General features: G+C 39.6%; 1 protein-coding gene across 3 annotated transcripts in view; it reads right to left on the bottom strand.

Annotated features, from left to right (window-relative positions):
• The window catches only part of tspan4a (tetraspanin 4a), a 166,824-nt gene that overhangs the window by 6,213 nt on the left and 136,306 nt on the right, over window positions 1–24,305 (bottom strand). For all 3 annotated transcript variants that reach the window (XM_005930767.2, XM_014336296.2, XM_005930766.3), the window contains 3 exons: window positions 14,287–14,388; window positions 12,122–12,253; window positions 408–491 (listed from right to left, as the gene is read on the bottom strand). In XM_005930767.2, coding sequence (XP_005930829.1) covers window positions 408–491; window positions 12,122–12,253; window positions 14,287–14,388 — 318 coding nt within the window. The remainder of the gene's footprint in view (window positions 1–407; window positions 492–12,121; window positions 12,254–14,286; window positions 14,389–24,305) is intronic.

The raw sequence follows: 24,305 nt of genomic DNA, 5'->3' as shown, positions 1-24,305 counted from the left end.
GTTGCATGCAGGGTTTTCAAGGGCACTGAGACTCTAATGGGTGACTAAAAATCAGCCTACAGCCACACAGGAGCCTCGTGTGATCGATGTTCTCAGGCAGAGCATATTTCTCCACCCAGATTGTGAAACCACATCACGTATCACTTGGCTGGAAAGGAGATAAAAGAATTTTATGGAAAGTCAAACCTCCCTATGTGGTCTTCAGCAGTAACACAAGAGGCTTATATGGGCTCAAGCTGTCCACAAAAATCCTGCGTTCCTACGCTTAATGCAAAGGAAACAGGCAGTATTAGATTTATTTATCTCAAAGTAGGAGCCTTTTTCTGAAGCAGTGCCATAGATAGGATGGAGCTAAAGGGTCTTGGGGAAAAAAAATAAAAATCACACAGCTTTCCAGCTGTAATTACCTGAGTAAGTGCTGTGCATAGTGCAAAGATCCAAAGTGCCACCAGGTTCTCATTAAGCCAGTCCTTTACCCGCTCGTAGCACGGCTGCGGAGACACACAGAAAAAAAATATGCACATGATGAGCAAACATTAGCCCCCAAAAGTAAACTCACTATTAAGATGTCTTGTAATAAATACACAGGCGAAGGAACCCTTACAACGACTCTTTTCCTCCTGTATAAAGAAACCATGATAGAAAATACTCCTAAGCTAAAGGATCCCATGTGGCAACATCCTTATCTACTAATCCTTTCTCTCTGACCTAATATTCTTTGGGAAAACTTTTTAAATTCGAAGCCCTGCTGTCTCTGTCTCCCTTCAGCAGTACAAACAGCAGTAATGTGAGTACAGGAGCAGCACATATGCCGGCTGTATCACTTCGACATGAGAAGGGCCTGAATTTTTCATATCTGACGTTGCTTGAATTTATTCTGAAGGCAAGTTGACAGAAAAAAAAGAAGAACCCTCTCTCTACCCTCTCACTGCTTCGCCGTTTTTTGTTTTTGTCTCCAAGACAGTTTCAACATCCAGACTAGATTTAAAAATCACTTTTGAATGTACAATCTTTGTGTACCTGAGAGGCAGGAAGAAAAGAAAGTTAATTATTAGTCTTAGTTATTCTGATGCTCAGAAGTTTAAGCAAGTAAAGAGAAGGAGATGGATTATCAAAAGCAAAGGAAGTGGCTGTCTCTGTGCAGATGAAAGCGGACATAAGAAGTAATGGAGTGGCATTTGCAATGAAAGCTATGTGACACACGGGCACTGCAGACATTTTAAAGCCGGGTGGTGAGCTCTGTGTGTGTCAATATGATAGATACACAGGAGAAAAGCCTGCCTGACACACTGTAGTAAAAGGGTAAGTGCTATCATAACAGGCTACAGTGCTGTTCTAATTTAATTATTCATTTCTGCAGACTTACCTTCCTGATTGTGCTATTTTATAAATGTCCTTACATCAAGGAGCTGAGTCAGAGCCAGAGAAAGCAAACACAGTCAACTCTGCATTTCACTGGTACCGAAAAATATATATATATTTTTTTCCTTGGTGCGCGGCAAAATAGTTCTCGGCTGGATCAATATGGAAAGTCATGCAGTAAGCCAAAATTTCAGACATCTTCGAAGTTATTCATCAAAATGCTGCCCGAGTGTAAACCCCTTGGACCAGAAAGCTGCATCTGAAAATATATAAATTCATATTTTTATTGTCTGACATCCACTGCAGACTCTCATAAAACCTAGGGGGGGGAAACCCCACGTTAGTAAACCTGAACCTGCCATGCCAGACACTAAACCCATCAACAACGTTCCAGGGCAAGCTAAAAAAAAAAAATGTAAAAGAAACCGCAATCAATGTCTTTGCAACAATTCTTTGGCTGTTGTAGCCACTACTTAGTGGACTACACCACGAATTTCACTTTCCTTGCTCTTAATGTGGGATTTGGCAGCTTTGTGGCTGCTTAGTTGGCCAACACAGAGGAGGATTTAGCAGGTAAAGTTATTAGAATAGAAAACTATGACTGCTCAGCTTAAAAAACACTTATATGTCCAAAAATCCTTTATTGCAAATTTAAAGCCCCATTCAACACATTTAAGAAACACTGTGCATAACAAGCACAAGTACCACACTGTCTTAAGTAACAGCAACAGTTTAGTTTAGAAAAATCCTTACAGTGGCACTGAACTGTAAGGCTGTGACCTGTACAGTCATTACTACCCATGCTGTAGTGGCAGGCCTGTGATATTGCCTGTGGGGATGGATGAGTGTGCCTGTGAGAGGCTCTAATGAAGAGTCTATGGATAGTGTGTGTGTGGGCAGTCGTGATAACGAGAGCATTGTGAGTAAAAAGAGCTGGACTGGAAAAGTGATGCGTGTGTGATCACAAGTCATTGCATGAAAGTCCTGCCAAGGTCCACGTCACCTGCATTTTCCACTCATCCTGGTTCATGAATATCATCCATTTCCAGCGAGCGCTGCAGCAGGTTTACATTGATGTTGACAGACAGTCTCTTTTTCACAGCTCTGGCCTTTTCAAGAATTCTGTGGTGTTCAAGTGGTAGGTGTTAACTCTGAACTCTGTCTAAAAGTGCAGCGTGTGCCGAATTTGCACTTTCTGTCCTGGTCTCAATGGATTCTCATGAATCTTGTTTTGGACTGTACTTTCCCCTGGACCGCCTCCACCTTCATCTCTGCATCATTTTCCTCACTGTGAAAAGATGCTCCAACGTGTCAGTTAAAAAAGGACTCAGCTCAAATAAGAACTAGATGATGTACAACTGGGTTCAGACTTCAACTTCTGTCCTTAAAATAAAATCAACAGACTCTAACTGCCTTTCAAAAATTCTTTAACAGGGTAAAAAAAAAAAGAAAGAAGAAATGCACATCTATTTTCAGTACATCTCTCAGGTACCCAAACACACTCTATGAGTAGTTTTCAATTTCAGTTGATTTTTAGTCAGTGGTAGGATTATTCCTTTGCTTACCAAACACAAATGAACTCACTTGTACACCTCAGAAATGGTTCAATTTACCATATTCTCAAGTCCATCTAAGAATACAAAAACCAGTATATACACATTATCATGTTCCAGCATGCTACGCCTGGCTGAAGTTAATCGAGGCCGGCCTATCGGCACGCTGGATGCTTGCATGCGTATCTGAGCTGTAGCTGCAGCCTTGCATGTCGACGAGAGCAGCATCTTTGATCTGATTGTTCTTGGTGGAAATCTTACTGGACTTAGGAACCGAGACAAGGTGCTTCAACCTGACCTTGTGCCACTCTTATGGTTGCACAGCGATGTCACGGTAGCACAGGCCTTTTTGGATTGGGAGTATATCCAGACACTTCCTCGGCCACTATTTAGTCTTCTGTTGATATGATATTTTTGTATTTTCAGCATAAAAGTGATTAAAAAAAAAGTGATTTTCACAGTAAAAAAAAAAAAAGAAGATTTCTACATATTATGACAGTAAAAGTTGAACTGATTTATTTTTGATTGATTTATGGCTATTAAATGTTTCTGCAATGGCGATAGACCATTTTGCATTTTATGGTCTAACACCGTTCCCATTGAATTCTCACCGTAAATTTTAGAAATACTCTTTACAGCCAAACAGAGAAAGTTTGGCAGTTGCACAAACAAGTGGTGAAAAAGTTTGCTTGCTGTAATTTTTCCTTCCCTTTGTAGCAGCAAAAGAATATACATATGCATATATATATAAATCCATTGCTAGTGTAGAATCATAGATGTGCCAATAACAGGTGTTAGCGGTTACTCAAATATGGCTTCTACCTTCTTTTGGTTTCTTTGGCTTTGAACTTAGTTAAAGCCTCTGCTACTTGTTTCCATTCAGTATTTTTATTCCGTTTGTGATTTTAGACCTCAGACCATCACATAAAACGTGTTTCCTTTTCTGGGCTTCTACAATGATTGTCTGAAGTTCACAATTTGTTGAAATTGCACTCCGGTGCTGTTGTTTCCATTGCCATGTCTAATAACCTGGTGGTGGTGCAAACAGAACCTGTCTATGCCAGCAATTCATTTACTGGCGACGGCCTCTGGGCTGGCCTCGTTGTCCTGTCCTTATTTGCTGTGTCTTTCAATTTCTTACAGGAAATTGGTGGGTGGAGCTGACCTGGTTAGAGATACAGCACACCTAAGCAAGTTGGGCTCAAAAGACTCTAAAGCATGCTGGTTGACTGACTGACATTCACACACTACTGTACACATTATTTACTCTGCATGATTAAAACACTGTGCAGTCTCCTTTATTTGTCACGTAGGTTTGAGTCTAACAGTGACATTAAAGAATCTCTGAATGCATTCATCCACTGGCTTCTTATCAAGCCAGTGGATTTTAGATATCTCAGCCTGTGTGGCTGAGATATCTAAAAGATGACCCTGTGCCTTTGTAATTCTGACAAAAGCAGAGTTTATTCAACTCTTCGCCCTCTCGCATAAACAGTTGCAGCTGTGATGTAGTTGTCTACAAAGGTTTTCATAGATCTTAAAAATTTTCAGGGCTTTTAAAATGTGACTGCGTCTTTGTGTGTGAATGCTGTCGAGCCTTTGTTTGAACCTGTCATTCCAACCTCGTTTCTGTTCGCCTGTCAGTGAATGCATAGCGGGATTTTTTTGACATTGTTTGACACCGTGAACACTTAACCGCCAATGACAAGAGCCACAAAAATACAAACCAAGACAAAGCAGCAGACCTTTATTCCTCCAGTATTACATGCATTATTGAAATATTTACTGAACGGTACTAAGAGGCATTTATAAAACTTGAATGTGGGGAAAAGAAACACTCCCATCTGCTCCGAGACACTTGAGCAACGCAAACCTGCCGGTGGCCTTGAACAGCATCTGATTTGTACTTGTCGCTTGGAACCCGACAGAAAAAAATCACTCGAGTATAAAATGTGTGACTTCACACTGGGAAGCTGTTGAAACTGAATTCAGTTGGACAATACTAACACACTGAGGGCAACATCTGAGTACGCGTTCAATTGAAGCGAGGTATGCAACAGATATCCACATTCAGTGCAGAAGTGAATGCAGGTATTATTGGAAGAGAGAGCTGCTGTGCTTCACTGAGAACTACAGGGACAGAATCCTTGATCTGCAGAGAAACATGAATCAAAATATAAAACAAGCCACATTAATTTATTGTCAAAATGCCTTTCAAGCCGCAGGCGCTAGTGAAATTCAGAAGGCCAACAAGCTGTCACCTGAAGGGCGTAAATATGCCTTATTTTAAAAAAAGCTTTCAGTGGTTTATGCAGAAGCTGATCTCACAAAGAGAAATAGGAAAAGCTTTCAAAGGTTACACGTTTTCATTTTGAAACGTGAAAACCATTGTCGTTTGTCAGCTTGGCCCTTTGTGCATAATGGCACCGAATTCAAATTCTGCAGTTTACGAGAGGAAACCAAGATTTATTGGTGACTGCTGAAGCTCATGTCTTCAGTTCAGTACCTGTCATCTTCTGTAAGAGTCTTTGTTTCACAGTTCACATTTGACAACTCTATCTGTAAATCCTCTTCCACTTATCCAATTCAGGGTTGCAAGGGAGGCTGGAGCCCAACCCAGCTGCCATAGGTTACCAGTGTGTCACAGGCCTGACAGAGAGACAGACAACCGTTCACACTCATGTTCACACCTATGGGCAATTTGCAATCTGCATGTCTTTGGACTGTAGGAGGAAGCCAGAGAGAACCCACGCAGACACAGCGAGAACACACAAACTCCACAGAGAAAGGTCCCAGCAGCAGGTGGTGGAGTCGATCCCAGAACCTTCTTACTGTAAGACAACAGTGCTAACCTCCAACATTTGATAAATCATAAACCAATAAATATAAATGTAATCTTTCTTAATATAATGACTATATTCTGTAGAATGATAACAAAACATTTATCTGACCATTTAGTGGGAAATCAGGAGCATTCTGTGCATTCTGGCTGGCTAATGTCCATCAGCACATTCATCTAAAAATTGTGGAAATTTAACGTTTTACAGTTTGAAAAAGTTCAGAAAAATGCTGGTTTGAAAAGCAATCATTTTGAGGAGCTCTTATAAGTACTTTCAAGCAATAAAAGGTTTAGATCAGAATATCAAAATTATACTTCTGAACTTGCAACACTAGCTATAGATACAAAATAAAGTCACCTCACAAGCTTTGAAATGTTCAAGAGATTCACAGCACTTGTTCTACAGCAAGAGTGGGTAATTCATTTCCTCAAGGGGCCACATGAGAAACCGGGACTGTTGTGGAGGGTCACACAAAGAAGCTTAAAGGAGACAAAATTAATACTGAGCAGAACTGAGCTCAGCCCTCCACAATAGTCCCAGTTTCTCGTGTGGCCTCTTGGGAAAATTAATTGCCCACCTCTGATCTCGAACCATGCAATCTGTGGCTGTTTCTGCAGGCAGCATCTGGCACCCTTGATATGATTTCTGAAACGGCCCATTTGCTATTTTGTTGCAATAACTTAATAACATCAGACGCCGAATGGAACAGAAATCGTTGCCATTACTGTTCATCGCCTTCACTCCTAATGATGTTGTATGACTGGCTTAGTGCTGCTGGACTGCAGGAGTCTCGGTGTGTGAGGTGACCGTAACACTCTCTGTCCTTAATGATGACGATCAACTTCAAATCTTATTTTTATCTCCTCCATATAGGATGATAATAATCAGATGCTGCAGTTGGCACACCTGTTGTCTGCTGGGAGCTGCGCCTCTCTTTTCTTCTTTTTCATTAAACATAATAGCTTCATTACGCTTAAAGGCTCACATCTTATACAGCCACTGAGACACTTTGCCAGTGCCAATTATTCCATTTATATTATTTGACATTTTCTTCCCATTAAAAGCTACTGAACCCTTTCTTTTGCAAAGAGCGGGTGCAACAATCACATTTGATGGATATTCCAGGGAACATCGTGTCCACCGTGGAACGGTCAGACCAAAGTTAGGATTTTCTAAACATGGAGATGAAACGCAAAGAAAATGGTGGGTAGGAAAAACTTGAAAGCACTAGAAAGCGATGCCTGTTAATGCAGAAAGATTCAGTGGCAGCACCTGCTGTACTAACAGCAGGGAGATTCAAGGCAGCCAGGCTGCAGGAGAGGGGCAGAGATCAGAGATGTTCTACAGAACAGGCACAGCGGTAGGCAGGTGAAGTTAACTAACTAGCTTTGGGCATGTGTTAAGGCTGGTCTATTTATCACTCACCATCAATAATTAAATGCACAGTTTAGAAAAATTATGCAATCATATAAATCAGTGTGTTTCAAGTGTGGGGTGCTATACAGTGATCAAACATTCAAACCAATTTAAACTGCTGACAGGCTGATCAACAATGTAATGTTCTGCTTGGGTGGTGGCATGAATGTGGATTTTACTTTGACGTACACCACTTCATAAATATTGCAGACCCCACCATTCAGCAGGCCAGTGCGCCCCGGCACACCACAAAAACATCTCGAAGATTGCAATAGAGAAGCCGCTGCACTGATCCTTCCAGTCGAACAAGATCCTCTGGAACACGTCTGATGCACAGAAGTATATGCTGAAAACTGCAGGATCCAGGAGATCTGCTGCTAATGAGCTACATATTACTGGGCAGATGGTTTTAACACTGAGGTCGATGGGCGTACATATATAGAAATTCATGCTGTTTGCTAAAGTCTAGCCATTATTGTTTTAATCTGTGCAATCCAAAGATCAATTTGGGTCACCAAAGGTTACTAAAACATTAGAGCATGTGTGACAGGCTAATAATAGAGGCTAGCTGTAGGGGACAATTTGATGCATCATCCGCCAATAGGAACTCATTAGTCATCAAGATGTAGCCCGCTGAAAGACTACAAATTTAATAAAATTCAATAAAAAACAGTTTGGAATGAGAGACAATTCTGAAAATAAGTGCACGGTTGTTCAGGGATGAAATTTCTTTAATATAGTTGCACGACTGTTATATGTATGTATGTAAAAGAAAAGAGGCCAATTTTCTCGCCAATTCATTAAACCTCCAGATTGATTTAACGATTGAAGTGCTGAGACTAACTGCGTTCAAGAACTGTGTTCATGGTAAATCTAACGGAAGAATATCAAGAGAAGAGGTAGCTGCTTCAGTTCAGAATAATTATGTTGCAATGACACTGCAGTAATGTAATGATACTGTAGTAAAACATTCAGTGGAGCACAGTTTTACAGGGTGATGAACAGGCCACAAGTAGGTGGGTTTGAATGAATGTGCTATTAATACCGGCTGTCCCTCCATATTATCACAGCATACTCAATTACCTCTCCAGAAACAACATCCAGTCTTGCTAAATCATGTGAAGCTTTGCAAACTGTCCAGACAATAACACGTTTTCCATTTTTATTCAGACAAACCTGCAAAAATGATGTATACTATATATACTACTACTACTATTTACCACTGCAATCCCACAGCTTCCTCACCTTTCTCACCGGTGCACGGACAAGCATCTATTTATTGTAGTTCTGGCCTTTTGAACCATTTGGCTTTTTAAAATCCTTTTTGTGTGCGATTTTGCAGCAGCCGAAGTGCAAAATAACACTAAATAACACTGACTTATACCAACTTTTGCCACACAATGCAGCTGCATCTCTGAAAACAGAATTAGGAGAAATCCTCACAGTCGCAAGCAAAAAAAGCTGGATCTCTGAAGATGAAAGAAAACCCTGCTTTTTGAATGCTTCCAGAGATACATGAATCTACTGAAAATTCCCCTTTGATATCAGGCAAAGACAGCCTTATGAAGCCAGCAGTAAAATACATTGACTTTTTCATTAAACCTTTCTTATCTTTATTACCTGCTTTTGTTCAGGATGCTACCGGCATGCTTAACAAGCTCAAACAACTGGAAAACACTCACACACATACAGACAATTTCAAAACCATGCACATTAAGTAATTGTACACAATTATAGATCATGTGCAGGGCCCAGCAGCACTCAGCTACGTTTTTGGTGGTCGCCATAATCCCATGACAATTAGGAGTGATGGATGTTCATCCGAGGTAAGCACATTATTTTTCAAAGCAACAATAGACCTAATCTTAAGCTATCTTTAGACAACAGCAAGGAGAGAATACAGCACTTACATCTTTGTACACATCTGTATTTAGAGTTTTCATCCAAAGTGGCTGGAGGAAAATGCCTCTTACAGTCAGTTCCATGGAAAATTTGCAACGTGGGTACAGAAATAACAGAAACTAACCTACAAAGAAATGTTCCCGAACCAACAGAAAGAATGCTATAAATTGGCACAAAGTGGGGGTATGATTGAAAAAGATGATGTATTGATCCAGATCTTACCTGACCCACCAGTTTTAGCAGGTCTTTGACTCTACAAGATGAACAGCTACACAGCTATCATGATTGGGTCTAACACCTAGGGGAGGGGTCCTACAAGTGCAATCAATGAAGTCGTTGCACAGACAGATCTCCATCTGGCACAGATGGAGATCTGTTGTTTTCTCAAAAGGAGTTTACTATTAATCATTTCAGTTACTGCAAAACCTCATCGATCATCTATAGGCTAGAATGTCCCAGCTGCAAAGTTGTTTACACGGGAAAAAAATGAGACATTTACAGGAGAGCAGAGCACAAACACTCCACATGCACGGGCAATATTAGTTAGCCCATGGCTAGACACTACCTGGACCTCCATATTAGTAACCCATCTATACTGTAGGCCTTTGGAAGTGATTACATCATTCTTTCCATACAAAGATGTGACACATAAAGGAGACTTAACCAAAAGGAAGCTTTCTGATTTTATAAAGTACAGGCCTGGGTTAAATGACGACTTAGATTTTACTGTTTTATTCAATCTTATTTGAATCTTATTCAATTTAAATAGTTAGATTGACTAAGATTCAAGTTACACTCATGGTATTATAGCAGTATAATACAATTACACTAGTGATTTGCATTCGTATTCTTCTGAGCTTCAACACCTGGCTTAGGTTTTTAAGTTTGCCATTGGTGAAATCCCCCCAAAAAGGAACTGTTTCCATGAAATCTGTTCCCTGATGAATGCCTGTATGCTGAAATGGAGAGGAGCTTTTTCAATCTGAATTAAACATGGCCAAGCCGTGAGAGTAAAAGTACTTTGAATGTTATTTAAAGATGAGAGTACCTTGAAGTGCTTTGATTTTTAAGCTAAATTGCACTGCTGGCTTTAACCTGGCCAGAATGTAAGATCCCGATAAAAGAAATGCATGTGAAATGCAGTTATTCTGTTTCATGCTTCTTTTCTTCTAATGTGCTGAAATCCACAAGGAAAACAAAAACTCTCTGTACGGTCCAGCTGCTAAGAATTAAAAATATGACACTAATAATACATTAGAAAAACATTAGTAGCACCAGCAGTCAAGTCCTTCTGGAGAGAAGTGATTAATTCAATAACCACTATAATGAATACAAAAATCTCCCAGGCCTCCTGTTTACTTGGTGAAGTGCTGGGCTGCTGAGGTTTAAAGGCTTCTCCTTTTTTAACTGCAAAATGACTGTTGACAATTTGTGAGTCAGACTGTTTTGAAGCAGATGAATTAGATGTTGATTGTGGTCCTGAATTGATTTCAGATTCGAGATCAAGCAAAGAATTGCCCGTTAACATCCCAAATTACAATTACTTACCAAGTACTTGGTATGCTTGGATAATCAAGCGTAGGTAAGAATTCTGATTGGATGCAAAAGCAGCTTTATATGGATTGAACTTTTAGACATTTTAGTAAATGTGAGCTCAGAGGCATCATGAAAGAGGCTTATTATGCTTGTCCTTATTTTCTGTCACATATACTATATATACATACATGGGGATGCTCAGGCTGCTCTACACTCTCGGTTCCAGACAGTTCTGTCTAGTCTTGCCTCTGTATGTCGGTGAGCACAGAAGCCTGTTGTTCAAACCTTCTGTTTGGGAGGGGCAGCCAATTAGAAAACAGCCACTTTTAAGGTTGAGTGAGAGAAGCTAAAGTAGTCTGTTTCAGAGAGCAAATGAACCGAGCCTTAGTATAAGGTCATTAATGATTATTTAGAACGATGAATCATGTAAATATAATCTAGTAGAGTCATTTTGTCTCAAATCAAACAAGCCTTCTGCTCGACAATCGCCGATTTGGATAACAATTTTACAGCAGAACATTTGAACATTTATGATGGTAGCTGTGAAATTTTAGTTTCATGTATCAAATATTTTCAAGATACATTTGGTTTGAAAAATATCCGTCGACCCAATTTTTTAAATTTTTTTTTTGAAAATGAATATATCAGAAACTATTAGAGACAAAAGCCTGACATTTTCATTGGTCTTTCTTACCATCAAAATGAATCAGAATCTGTAATTTGGGAGAGATGCATGAAAAAAAAAAAGTACTGGCTAGGTAAAATGTGAAGAAAAAGGCCTGCACAGTCCTGCAAAGTCTCAATTTTGAGCACACACTGTAACCCCCCCCCGCAAATTTGGCATGGTGTATTACAAAATGCTGTAATATAAAGCATGTAGAATCCTTTTTAATGTGAAATTCACAGGCACATAGATGAAGAAAAAGTCGTTTTCAGTCAGCGTCCATGTTGGATTGAACGAATATGATAAGTTGTGTCACAAAAACAAAAGTATCAGTAGACTGCTCGGTCCGAACAGAGGAAAATACTGGAGGTACTCTTATTATAACTAAGAAAATTACACATTACATATGCTTAATAACGTTTTGAAGTTAAGACTATTAGCAAAGTAGGGTATTGACTAGATATTTACCTGAATCAGAGAACTGTGACACGTAATTGCTCCTCTGAGTTAAGCAAAACCGCTATCATTAATACTATCTCCATCATTATCTAACAGCAGGCTGCAATGCTCTCAAGTTTTCCAATTTTCAAGTTTACAACACTACATTTAATTCGTCTTAAATCTTTTAAATTTTTCTCACGTGCAGTTGTGTTTATGATTTTGCAGGTGATTAAAATGATACGTGGCTGCGCTGACTCTTTACACACCAAATGTGTTTGAGGATGGGTTTAGCAAACTAAATATATCCTCTGCAAAAATAAAATTGTGGAAAAAAAAACACAAAAGAAGGAATATCAGTAGCACAATTTCAAGTTGTTGTATACTTGGGTTTATATGTCTGAACTCACCGCTGTCCACCATGTTCCCGGGTTGTCCAGGCCACAGTTGTCGCTGTACTCCAGGCAGCAGGAGTCTGGCACGCGGCTGGCATTGTAAACCTCAAACCAGTCTGTGTGGTTGGTCACTCCACAGCAACGAAACTGCGCCGGGAGAAAAACAATGAGCCTTCAGAGTCTGACCTTTTGTTATCATCACACTGAAATCCTAATTCACGGCAAAAGAAATATACATCCTCCAGTGATGGGCACGAAAGCTGTTTACCTCGCACGAATTAAGATTCCTTGGGTAAAATAACCGATATGTGCTGAGCATATAAAACACCTCATCCGCCTGATATTGAGCTGCAGCCGTCTCAAAGCCTTAAAATAGCTTTCTAACTCGCCCCACTTTTCTTTTAAATAAATATTTCCCCGCTTTGAGATTGGTATAGATTTTTTTTATATAAGGCATCGTGGCTTTCACCACAATTCATTTCATCAGTGTAGTTGAAAAGATTAAATGCCTCTGAAAGAGATATTTTTTTTTCATCTGGTGGACTTAAATTTCACAGGGGAATAATGCTGTCTGCGTGGGCACAGTTGGGGATTTTGTGTTAATTTAAAACTTACTCACTTCCTTAAACAATGGAAGCACTAACATGAGGAACTACAGAATTCAAATCCCCAGAGAGAGCTGGGAAATAAAGATGTAAACTTCGGTCAGAACACACAGTCAGAATATTCAGATGTTATCACCTTGGAAAGTTAACGACCAAATGTGCGCAGCCAGTACAGATTTATTATACCGAGGATTCATTTAGTGCCTTTTGGAGCTCTTTCCTGCTCTGTCTAAGGTAGATCTACGTCTACATGCATGCATACATAGCTCCATAGGTGGCCATTAATAATATTCAGGGTGAACTTTGCTCCAGGGACATCTGCTGCATTATCCATTCAGTGAGTCAGCATATATGTAAGAGGCTTGGGAGGGAGTGACAGAATGAGAGCTGCCGTATAATGATCTTCATCTCAGCCAGACTCTGTGGAGACCCATACATACACACAGCGGCTGATCTGACAAAGGTGTGTGTGGGGGGGAAATGCACGTTCACGCTCGTGCTCTAGCATTTTCAGGCAGCGGTTCATTCAGGCAGATTCTTCTTATGGCATGATCCAGCGTGCAGGAAGAAAATCAAATGTGCGCATTTACACCTACACGTATAAACACACCTGGATTTGCATACAGTATTTGCATAGCAATAGATTTCTTTGTCATCATTTGTGTCTTATCAGTCACCACGCACACACACATTCACAGGTAAACACGCACTAGACACATGTATACACACCAACACAGAGCAGAGCCAAACAACCAGCATGCACCGCACATTTACTAATGGAACAAAACTACAAGCCATAACACAGGATCTGTGATGTAAAAAAAAGAAGGTCCAAAGAGCCCCTAAGTCTGCGATCTATCATTTGATGTCTCCCAAACGCATTTTCTAACAGCAGCATCCGTCCTCTGCAATCCTTAATTCCAAATCTGTGTTTTTCACATTGTGTTTTCTTTGGAGAGATATATAGAGGAAGAAAACACATATATATATATAAATATTGCAACAAGAAAATGCACATCAAAGTGAGAGCTGGAGACAAAGATTACCTCCGAGAGTCTATGATGTTTGCATTAATCTCTCTGAAAACATTTTACCACAGCATTTAAACCAGGAACGCTTTAAGTGTTTATTACTGTCAGTAGAGTCATTTCAAGACACGTCTTCTGGTGCCATGTCTCAGATTGGTGGTGTTTCTTTTATTAGCCGACTTATAAATGTCCAGATCCTATTAACGGCTAAAAGGATTGCAGTATTTTATTCGTATATTACCCTGAAAGATGAAATGTAAAACGAAATGGTGTTTCCGCATTTCACTATTCACTTATAATTTAACGTGATCCCAGTGGCACAAAACCCCCCCAAAACAAAACAAGAAAAAGAGACAGTGAAACTCTTCCAATAGCAAAGATAAGTACTATAACAATGAATAATGCAGTCAAAATGTCACAGATTCAAGCTTGTGTTGTTGTATTTACTATTATCGGCACAGTTATATTATTTCTTTTAAAGCAGTTAAATCTGAAATAGATGCATCCCAAAGCATCGCCTACTCCCTCCGGTGATCTCACAACTTACATCAGTTTGTACTATCATCCAGGCGTTGGTCAAACCCACGTTGCCCTCTGTGCCAAAGAGCTGCAGACCCTTCTTCAGATCTCTTTGGGCGTAGTGGTCAATCTGAGAACACAGGACAGGAAACGCGGTTATTTAAGGCAGGACAACAGGACAATTTACTTTAACAAAACTACTTTTTGCTTCTGTGTGGGTGAGATGTTATAAAGGACATCTTCTCTATACATTTCAGAGCAGCTGGTTTCCATTTTCATCAGCGGAGGACAAATGTGATTTAAACTCAAGTGGCAACAAATAACCACAGACTCAGTTCTCATTTGGGAAAAGCACAATCTGTCAGGAGTGAACCAGAACAGAGTGTTTTTGATACCATATATTTTGATTTTGACTTGACGAAAGACAGTACTAAAATGTTTTTTATGAATATATATTGTTCTATTGTTTATCGCAGGTTTTCTATAATTAAACGTACTTAAAATAGAGAAGAGAAGAAATTGCTCCGTTCTTTCATCAATGCATGAATGTGTCTTTGTCCCACTTATAAAGGCAGCAAGTATAGTAAAAATAACACAGCTATAATTAGCAATCCACCTACATACATACATACTGAAAGCTTACAGCACGGAAATACTCAGTTCATCCGCAGCTACTGCGTATGTGAGTGGTGTGGTAAAATTATACATAAGGCGTCCTTTGGTATTGTAAAGTAAAACCCTTAATAAATGGGAAGGATTACTGGTGTGAAGTGATGCATTTTAACCTAAACCGCAATGTTTTTCCAAACCAAACACCAGACCTAAACGTAATCAGCTGATTAAAGCTACTTAGATTTAGGTTTAGATTCTCAAACAAGATAAGAATCATTGTTTTCTAGGTGATAAACCTGCAATGCCTATCACTCCTCCAACCTAATGTGGACTTAAAAAGGTCTACAAAATGGGGTTATTATCTTATCAACCAATATTTCCATGGTTGTACTTTCTGGCATCAGTGCCAACAAACACCTTGGAGTGAGAAAAAAAGGTAATATTTAATAGGATGAAAACACATTGTCTAAAACTACTGACTGGTACTGACTGGGGGGTTATTGAATGTCAAGAAAAAGCTGTACTGTTTTAAAGAGTTTCATTTGAAGGCAAAAAGAGTGCTGTGCTCACAAGTTAAACTTAAACATCTGCCTACGACGTAGCCTACAAAAGTGGTCAACAGTACGCCGTAGCTTATGAATGACTGACTCTTCACTGATGACCACAGGTTACGTTATGAGCCAAGATGGCTACCATCTGCGAAGGATTCAGTCATATTTTCCTCGTCCCAACCTGCCACGCCTGCGTAACTCGTGCCTTTTGCTTTCTGTATAACAGTTTGAAGTAGAAAGTAGGAGGTTAATTTGGTTAATTTTCTACATGGATCACCCCTGTTGTATTTTGGTATGCTTGCTTTGTTTCTTTGTTTTTTCATGAGCCCCTAGACTGGCACTAAAAAGTACTTGTTTAATTTTAGAAATCATTGTGATTTAGCTTCAAATTTGTCACAACATTAACTATTGTCACGACAACCATCCATCCGTCATCTTAAACGATGGTGCCAGCAGGCTAAGCAGGGTATTCCAGAAGTCGTTCTCCACAGCAATACTTTCTGAGGCATTCCCAGATGAGGCACATAATCATCTGGCCTGGAGGGAGGCACATCCAAAGGGAGACTCTAGCACTTCACCTGAACTGGCTCCTTTCGACATGGATGAGCAGCACCTCGACTCTGAGGTCTCTCCGGATGTGCTTATCAGCCTATCTCTAAGGCTAAGCCGAGTCACACTAGAGAATAATTTGCTCAAGATTTTTTTTTGGTGAGCATCAGACCGTTGATGACTGATAAATCAAGAACTTTGTCTCTTAGCTTAGCTCCATTTTTAGTCTGCATGTCTCTCTATCACAACCCGATGGAGAACTCCACTGTTTTGCAGCAGAGAAAAACATTGGCATGCTACTGCAAGTAAGAACCACCAAACTAATGCTGTAACTTCATTATTTTTGATATGAGAGGACAGCTGGTGCACATCTCTGAGACACCAGTGGCTGTAGTTTCTGAGACCGCTGGAATGATCCCACTTGTTTTCTAGTCTTGTTTGTTCACTATATTGATTGGACTGATTAAAGTGGTTAAACTGCTGCATGGTTAAAGGAAAAACATGATAGGAAATTATAGTTTATGGAAGACCGGTGTTGGTAGTTGCATGCTTTGAAGGAATATCACCACTAAACATCGTTTGGATACATGAACTTTGAGCACTGAGCTGCTGCAGTCAGATCCTCACTCTCAGGCTATATTCCACACCACTTTTCACATGATATTAAAAGTGATAAACTGTGGTCAGCAGTGAGAGGACTAGATTGGATTTGGACGGCAGACCACTGAGCCGATGTTCGGTAAACAGGCTCCATGCGGGTTTAGTTTAGAAGGTCTGGCTTAGCAGAGTGAACCTAAACAAACAAGATAAAAACCCTCAACAAAATCAGCTTTTGCAGTGAGCTTTGAATCAAGAGAAAACAAACTGGGGGCGTGAACACAGTCACAGAGGTAAACATGATTAAATACCCTCAAGCCTTTGAAGTTCATAAAATCTAAAGAAAAAAAGAGAGCATGTGCGCTATACACACTGCGGGCAAACAAAAACTCCAAAGCCGCTCAGCCTTATTTACACATTTAGATGGTGGACCCCATCAAACATCAATCACATTGATCTCCACTGACCTCGCGCTTTCCTACACAGTAGCCTTTTAGCATCTGCTTTGCTCCAGACACATAACCCTTACATCAAGCCTGACTCAAAGCACTCAGATACTCAGTGAACACGGTCTTCATTTGACCAAACGACATTTAAATGCTCAATGTGCTTTGCTCCATAGCTCTTCTGGCTTTCTGTGTGTTATTATATCAAATATGAGAATATTTTGCTCTCTCCACAGACACTCTCTCCAGTTTGACATTTCCACGAGAAGAAAGTTATTTTAAATTGATGGCAAAATAGATAAGGGCCATACGTCAGTCTTTTAACGGTGTGCCTTCATCCAGCTACATTTAGTGGCTGATTTTCTCCTTAAATACTGTCTGAAACTTATTTAAAAATAGCAGAATGTCATCATAATCAAATGCAGATCCTATATTCGAGGATTCATTAAAGGTCATTAATGCCTGCTTGGCTGATGACTGTGTGAAGCTGTTTTATCAGACTAGTGGCTGTGGGGGGGGGAATGTGCCACTACCTCCGGAGCAATGAACCATGTGTTTTGCTTATAATCTCGCCATTGTCGTTTACAGTCACCCCTAACATCGACACAGATGCTATTTTCAGAATGTAGTAAAACACAAAGAGGCTAATGTTGTGGCCAAAAAATAAATAAATCAGCTCAAAGTGAAAGGACATGTGCATAAACAGTAAAACACGGTTAATGGTGACAGCTTAATGTATTCACAGCGAAATTTTGCTCAGTAAATCTGTCACACACAGCTTTGTGTGGGGGTGGTGAGTATATACCAAATCCCCGAGTGCCAACAAGATACTTTACCAAAAATAATTACTTTCTTTTTTTTTTTTGAAAATTTATTTATTTTTTAATATTATTTTCAAGTGAGCGCTGCAGTCACAAATAGTCCCAGCTGTTTCTTGGTATGATCTTTTGGACCCCTTAACACATAACCATTATCTGTTACCATGGGGACAACAATCACAGAAGTGAAGTGCATTTTTATAATACTTAAAATTGTGACATCTTCACAAATTAAATGGGGAAAGCAGCCCCTCCTGCTCCTGTCATGCAATAAACTGCATCTTTTTTTTTGTTGTTTTTTGGAGTCTGCATTATGTTGTGTGGCAGAACTTAACTGGAAACGTTTGGTTTCACAGCATGCGTTTTCCATCTGGCCTCTCTCATTCAGCCAGCATTCGATGTGTCCTCATCAGACAAGTGAACTTTACTGCTGACCTCTCATACAAGTGGAAATCTCAGAAAAAGAGAACAGCAAACCAACAGAGAAAAACAGAGTAAACCTTTACATTTAACATTTTACCCCTGCAGAGCACACAGGATGCCCTAGTTCTGAGAAGTAGTAACAGAAGACCTCAAAAAGACACTACCAGAAAGGAACTGCTCCTTCTAACTCAATAAGCTAAGAATTGCTCTGAAAGTACAAAAGTATTAAAAGCGAAACAGGGACACTAGGAAGGAGAAAATCTGACAACAATCTGACAAACCTAAAGGCCTGAATTATTGTTGCCTCTAAATAATTCTGTTTCTAGGCCTCCTGATTTATTCTACTTTATCATTTATTTGGAGAGGACAGAGAAACGCCTGTTTCACGTAGTTCAAATGAATCAAATTTCTCCCTTTATTTTTTGCCCTGCTTTGGTCTCCTCCAAACCTCTATGTAACATGAGCGTTTTGAGGCTACGATGTTTGACTTCCTGGTAGCAGATACCACACTGTTCTTTTGGATTTTTGCAGCATTTCTTGAAGACCACAGCTTTCAGTTGATGATAAGAAAATAACAGAATGATTCACACGGCAACAAAAATGAAAAGTGGGAACAGTTATAAGCAAAAGAAAAAGACACAAAATAACATTATATTTTTAAAAAAGGAATAAAAGGCTTATATTTCACAGGGATAAAGACATAAAAAATACACAATGAACATCAGTCGCGCCTTCTTCGAGGTGTAGCGATACAAATATACCAACAGACCAATTATAGCTTCGCTCACCACAGGTGTGCAATAATATTTACATCAATCATTTTCTTTAGTTTCTAGGGCCAATGGTCCGTTTCTCTAGCCTTTAAGCGCGTCACCCAGGAAGTACATAGTAGTTTTTTTTTAAATACTGATATTCACATACTAAGAAATACTACCAAAGTACAAGAATTAGAGCAAAATTTGTAATATATAAGTACCAACAGTGTTGTCTTCACCTCCTCCAGTTGATGCACAACTTTACACAGCACCACTGCAGATGTCAGACAGTAAAACACACGTGGATTCATTGCAGAAAAATCTTAAACCTGCATTTTATCTTAAAAAAGCATGGTAGAAACCATTGATGTAGGCTCATGTCTTCAAAACTGGGTGATATCACGATAGCAACATCGACCTTTGATACCATCTATGGCTATGTATGATGCAGCTAGGCAGCAAACATTATCAGTCCTGCTAATCTGTAACAGACAGCGTTTATTTATCAGGATAACAAAATAATTTGTGTCTAAAAACATCAGGATTCGCTTAAAGTCCCAGTCTGAATCTGAGAAAGGTCTGCCAGCAACTAGGCCTGTCTTACCCGCTCTGTTTGATCAGCAATAAAAATAAGAAGCCTATTCACCAGAAGCACAGCACTACCTCTGACAAGCTTACAATATTGTTGTCTATTCTGTTTTTCATTTCGCGTACTCTCTAAGAGAATACCTGCCATATATACTGTGTGTATATACACACCTTACAGTATTGTTACTGCATTTTTAGATAAAAAATCATCAAAATGACAAAAACAGCAACTCTAACTGTACCAAGTTGCTGACAATAAATGCTCTGATAACCAGAAGCGATGAAGTAAGAAAACATTAAGAATGTGAACAAAGGAGTTCAGTGAGATGTGCCACTTAAAATGACTGATTCTCTTATTTCTGATTTATTTTTTTTGAACAGGCAGTTTCCTAATATTGTTCATTTGGGTGTTTCCTTAATAATTGGTGGCATCCTTCTCTGCAAATGACATTGCTCAGTCACAATTAGACGCTGCATTAGGATCCGTAAACACGTAAAAAAAAAAAATCGTAATTCGGATGCCTCAAAGATATGAAGATGAAAGAGAATTCTGAATGAAAAGAAAAATGACAACAGATGTAATTTCTTGCAACAATAAAGAAGCGCTGATTTCTAAATAAACTGGTGCCACAAGCTACAACATGACATCACAACAACAATGTCTAAAGTGATGTAAGAATCCAGCGCACGGGGCCTTTATGTCCCATTTGAGTGGACTGAAGTGAGCTGTGAGTCATCTGAAGAGCTGCAAATTAAAATAAAAAGAGAGGGGAAAGAAAAAGAGAAAACTTTTTATTCAAATTAGCATTTTTTTTTTCTAAGTAGGTCATTAGTAAAGAGGGACTCTGGTTAAAGTTAGTCAAGCAGAGAGTGCACAAGCCACAGCTGCACTTTTAGCTTGGTATTGATGTTGTCCTCGGTACTTGGGTCGCCCTTTGACTACACCAGTCGAGTCAAGGATGGGCCATCAATAATTTATATGGCAGCAATACAAGGAGAGATAAGAGATGTATATTGGGAGGAGAGCAGACACAAGATGAGCCAGAAAGATGTGGATTTGAAAAAGAGAAGCGAGATGAAGGCAGGCAAGATATTGGGTGCAGGAAAAAAGTAAACATGGGAAAAGAGGGAGAGAGAATGAGCCAAAAGGGCACAGCGCAGGTTAGAATGTGTGCAACGCAAATACACTGTGGGGAAGATGAAGTGGTTATATGACTGTTGGACTCTGGATGGCAGGCAATACAGGAAGCAAAGAAAAGAAGCTTTCCATCAGTGACAGCCCAGGAGAAAGAAATACAAGACAGGGATTTTCAGAGGAGGGGAAATAATGACAAGAGAAATGCCTCAATTCACTTGCTCCCTCCAAACAGTGGATATCCATTACCTGTGCCATGAGGGGGAAGACAGTCAGAATGCAAAAAAAATAAATGATAAAGGCACTAATAAAAAAGGAGGAAAGATCAATGATAAAAGTCCCCAGGGATTTCCTATGGCCACGTTATTTCACTCTAAGATGCCAAACTGCATAAAAAATGCCCTACTTTATCTTCCACAATGACATTACTTATTCTAAAAAAGAAGAATTTCAGCTTCACTGATCAAAGTATAAGCTGTGGACTTGAAATCTGGAAGTCATAGTGACTCTAGTAGCTTCATACCTCAGGACCATCCCAAATGCAGGTTCTATTAGTTATGTTTCAATTGTTTCATGTCGGTGTGATTTAGTAACCTGTTGGTCTCTGCATTGTTGGCATGTGCCTAAAGTAACTAATTACTGATTACTTCCCCAAAAAAGTAATCCCGTTACTTTACTGATTACTTATTTTCAAAAGTAATTAGTTACTTAGTTACTTAATTACTTTTTAAAAACACGATTTACAACCTGAAGAGGTGATAAAGCGATAGATCTTTCAGCCCAGTTCTACTTTTTCTGCATATTCCATCATACAAAATGTAATCAAATGGAAAAGTCTCTTTTTAAAACTTGCTTTATTAGTTTTAATCTTTTAACTTTATGCATCAAGCAAAAATGTAATTATATGCACCATTCACTGACTGGAAGAAATTTGTTTAACATTTAAACCTATTTTCTGCACATTCCAGCACATAAATTTATTTTTTTTTTTGTGTTTACACTCAGTCTTTCAAATAGATGCAAGTAAAGAAAATAAATAAAGTCAAAGACTAGCGGTCCTTTTGCTCTATTTTCACCTGTAAAGCAGGAGTAGGGTAGGCGGAGGTTTACCCTGGTGCAGGTGTGCCGCAACGGTCAGTGAAAGGATACCGCAGTTTCTCTGTGAATTTCCCATTACGTGGTAGCACACTCGGAGCTTGCTTGGAAGTTTAGGGGTTTTTTCTCTGTAAAAAGAAGTTTTCTTCCCACGCACGATGGACGCTAATGTTTTTGTCACTTTTTATGGAATCAAACTTAAAGTAAGGTCAGTACGTCCACGCTTTAAAACGCTGCACGCTCATACTCTCTCCAGTACTTGATATATGATCCACTGTTGATCTGCACACAGCTGTTGTCACAAACGTCGCACTCGCTTACGTCACTGTCATGAGACATTCTCGCAAAAAAAATCACGGTTTTAGTAACGCAGTAACGCAGCGTTCCTACGGGAAAGTAATGGTAATCTAATTACCGTTTTTGCAATAGTAATCCCTTACTTTACTCGTTACTCGAAAAAAGTAATCGGATTACAGTAACGCGTTACTGCCCATCTCTGCCCAGGACATCCATCAAAAATGAGCCAAAGTCAGGTTTTCCAGAGCATTTCTTTTGACTCCAGAAGAACTTGCTTCCCCTAGAATATGAGCTTAAATCAAAGCGTTACACTGCATTTCAAAAAGGGTTTATAGGGAGATGCTGTCCTTCTGAAGAATCGGTTTACGTTTTGTCTGTGCCTCGGGACAGATTGCTCAATATTTTAGGCAACCACCTTCTCAAGCGCGAAAGCCAGCAACCAGGACACGCAGGTCTCACATTTAAAGCTGCTGACGGAGTTTTTCTTGTGTCCAGGGAAGCAGTGATGACATATGTTAATTATTAAAGCGGGTGGCAAGCCCCTTTAAGTGACTAATCTCTGTCCTTAGCTGAGGCAAATCAAATACAGCCCCAGCTCTTTTCCATCCACTGCTTCTAATCAGTTCCTGATTAACACTTGGCAAACTTGGCAAACGAGTAGACAATCAATGCCACTCTCAGAAAGCAGCGAAGCAGTGGAATCAAGGTTTTGAAGGATGATACTTTAACAGCTTCAATCATGGCATTAGGCGTTAATACAAGATGCTGCACAATGAAATTCAACTGATATATAGGCATTCCTCTGGTGCCTGGTTTCAGCGTTGATGTTCTAAAAAACCATGTGAAACTATTCTGATGTGCAGCTGAATATCTCTTAAAGCCTTTTGCCTGCAGCTATTGACAGCAAACAGAAGCATTTTTCTGAAGCTGTCATCCAGTGCCTTCAATCTGTCCTTAACAGTTTTACATCACAGAACTATTCTGATCCTTTTTCCTGAGGTCTTATCACCTTTTAGCTGCTGCATTTCCTTCACTATAGTTCAGAAAGCCTGCTGTGTCTAAACAGAGTGCACACAGTGTTCGCACTGACGTCACGCCTTTGCCATTGTGACTCATCACAATCAAACAGATAATGATGAAAAAATAATAACTTCTCTGGAGCACTGACTCTGAGCCTCACAGGTGGATACTGTAGTCGAGGTTGGGTTATTGAAATGCTGCATGCACAGCACCAGCAGCATCAACAAGGAAAAGCTTTCAGGTCAGCATTGTGGCAGCAAAAGAGAGCAGCACAAATGCCTTTTATATGTGCTTCGGTGAGAGGTGCATGTGCAGGCTGACTGCTGCAGCTATTATAAGTTGGTCTTGTTTGCTAAGGCTTTGACTCTTTTGTTTATTTAAAAAAAGTCATTAATTATTTAAATGACAAAAGTTGCAAAGAACACAGCTAATTTAGCCATGTCTGTATAATACTAAGCTTTGGCATCCCAGTTACTCTGGTACGTTGGATTGTTTATTCTAAGATTCAGCCGTAGGATAGCTCATTTTATGTGTTCCAGACAGGAACAGCCAGTGACAGACTGCAGCAAGAATTTCAAATTAAAAAAAAAATAATGCTGAGGCAATGATTGATACAAACCCCTGGTAGAAATTGTGCTGAGAATTTTAAAATCTGAACACACCATCCATCCATCTATCTATCTAATACTTTTTGCTTCAAACTGCCTTATATCTGTGATCACACTAATTTAAAAAGGTGCTGGAAACAAATCACAGAGCTGCTGCAGATTTGCTGGCTTCACCTCCATGATACCAACCTGATGCGACTTGAATCCATCCCATTGAGAACTGGTGACAGTGGAGGCCATCTGAGTACAGTGAACTCATTGTGATGTTCAAGAAACCAGTTTAAAATGATTTGAGCTTTGTGACGCGCTGTGTTATTGTGCTGGAAGCAGCCATCGGAAAATGGGTACCCTGTGGTCAGTAAGGACATGGTACTCAGGTAGGCTGTGGCATTTAAACGATGCTCAGTTGGTACTAAAGTGTTAAAGAAAATATCACCATCACAAACCTAATCTGTCAATACAGGCAGGTTGAATTTTATGATTTGATGTTGTTTACAACAATTTCTGAACTTACCATTCGAAAGTTACAGCAGAAATCGAGACTCATCCAATT

Source organism: Haplochromis burtoni, unplaced genomic scaffold (genome assembly GCF_018398535.1).
Source record: "Haplochromis burtoni strain Fernald_Lab_line unplaced genomic scaffold, NCSU_Asbu1 Contig_135, whole genome shotgun sequence".
NCBI lineage: Eukaryota > Metazoa > Chordata > Actinopteri > Cichliformes > Cichlidae > Haplochromis > Haplochromis burtoni.
Note: the sequence above shows the minus strand (reverse complement) of the source record. Positions and strands in the feature narration are given on the sequence as shown.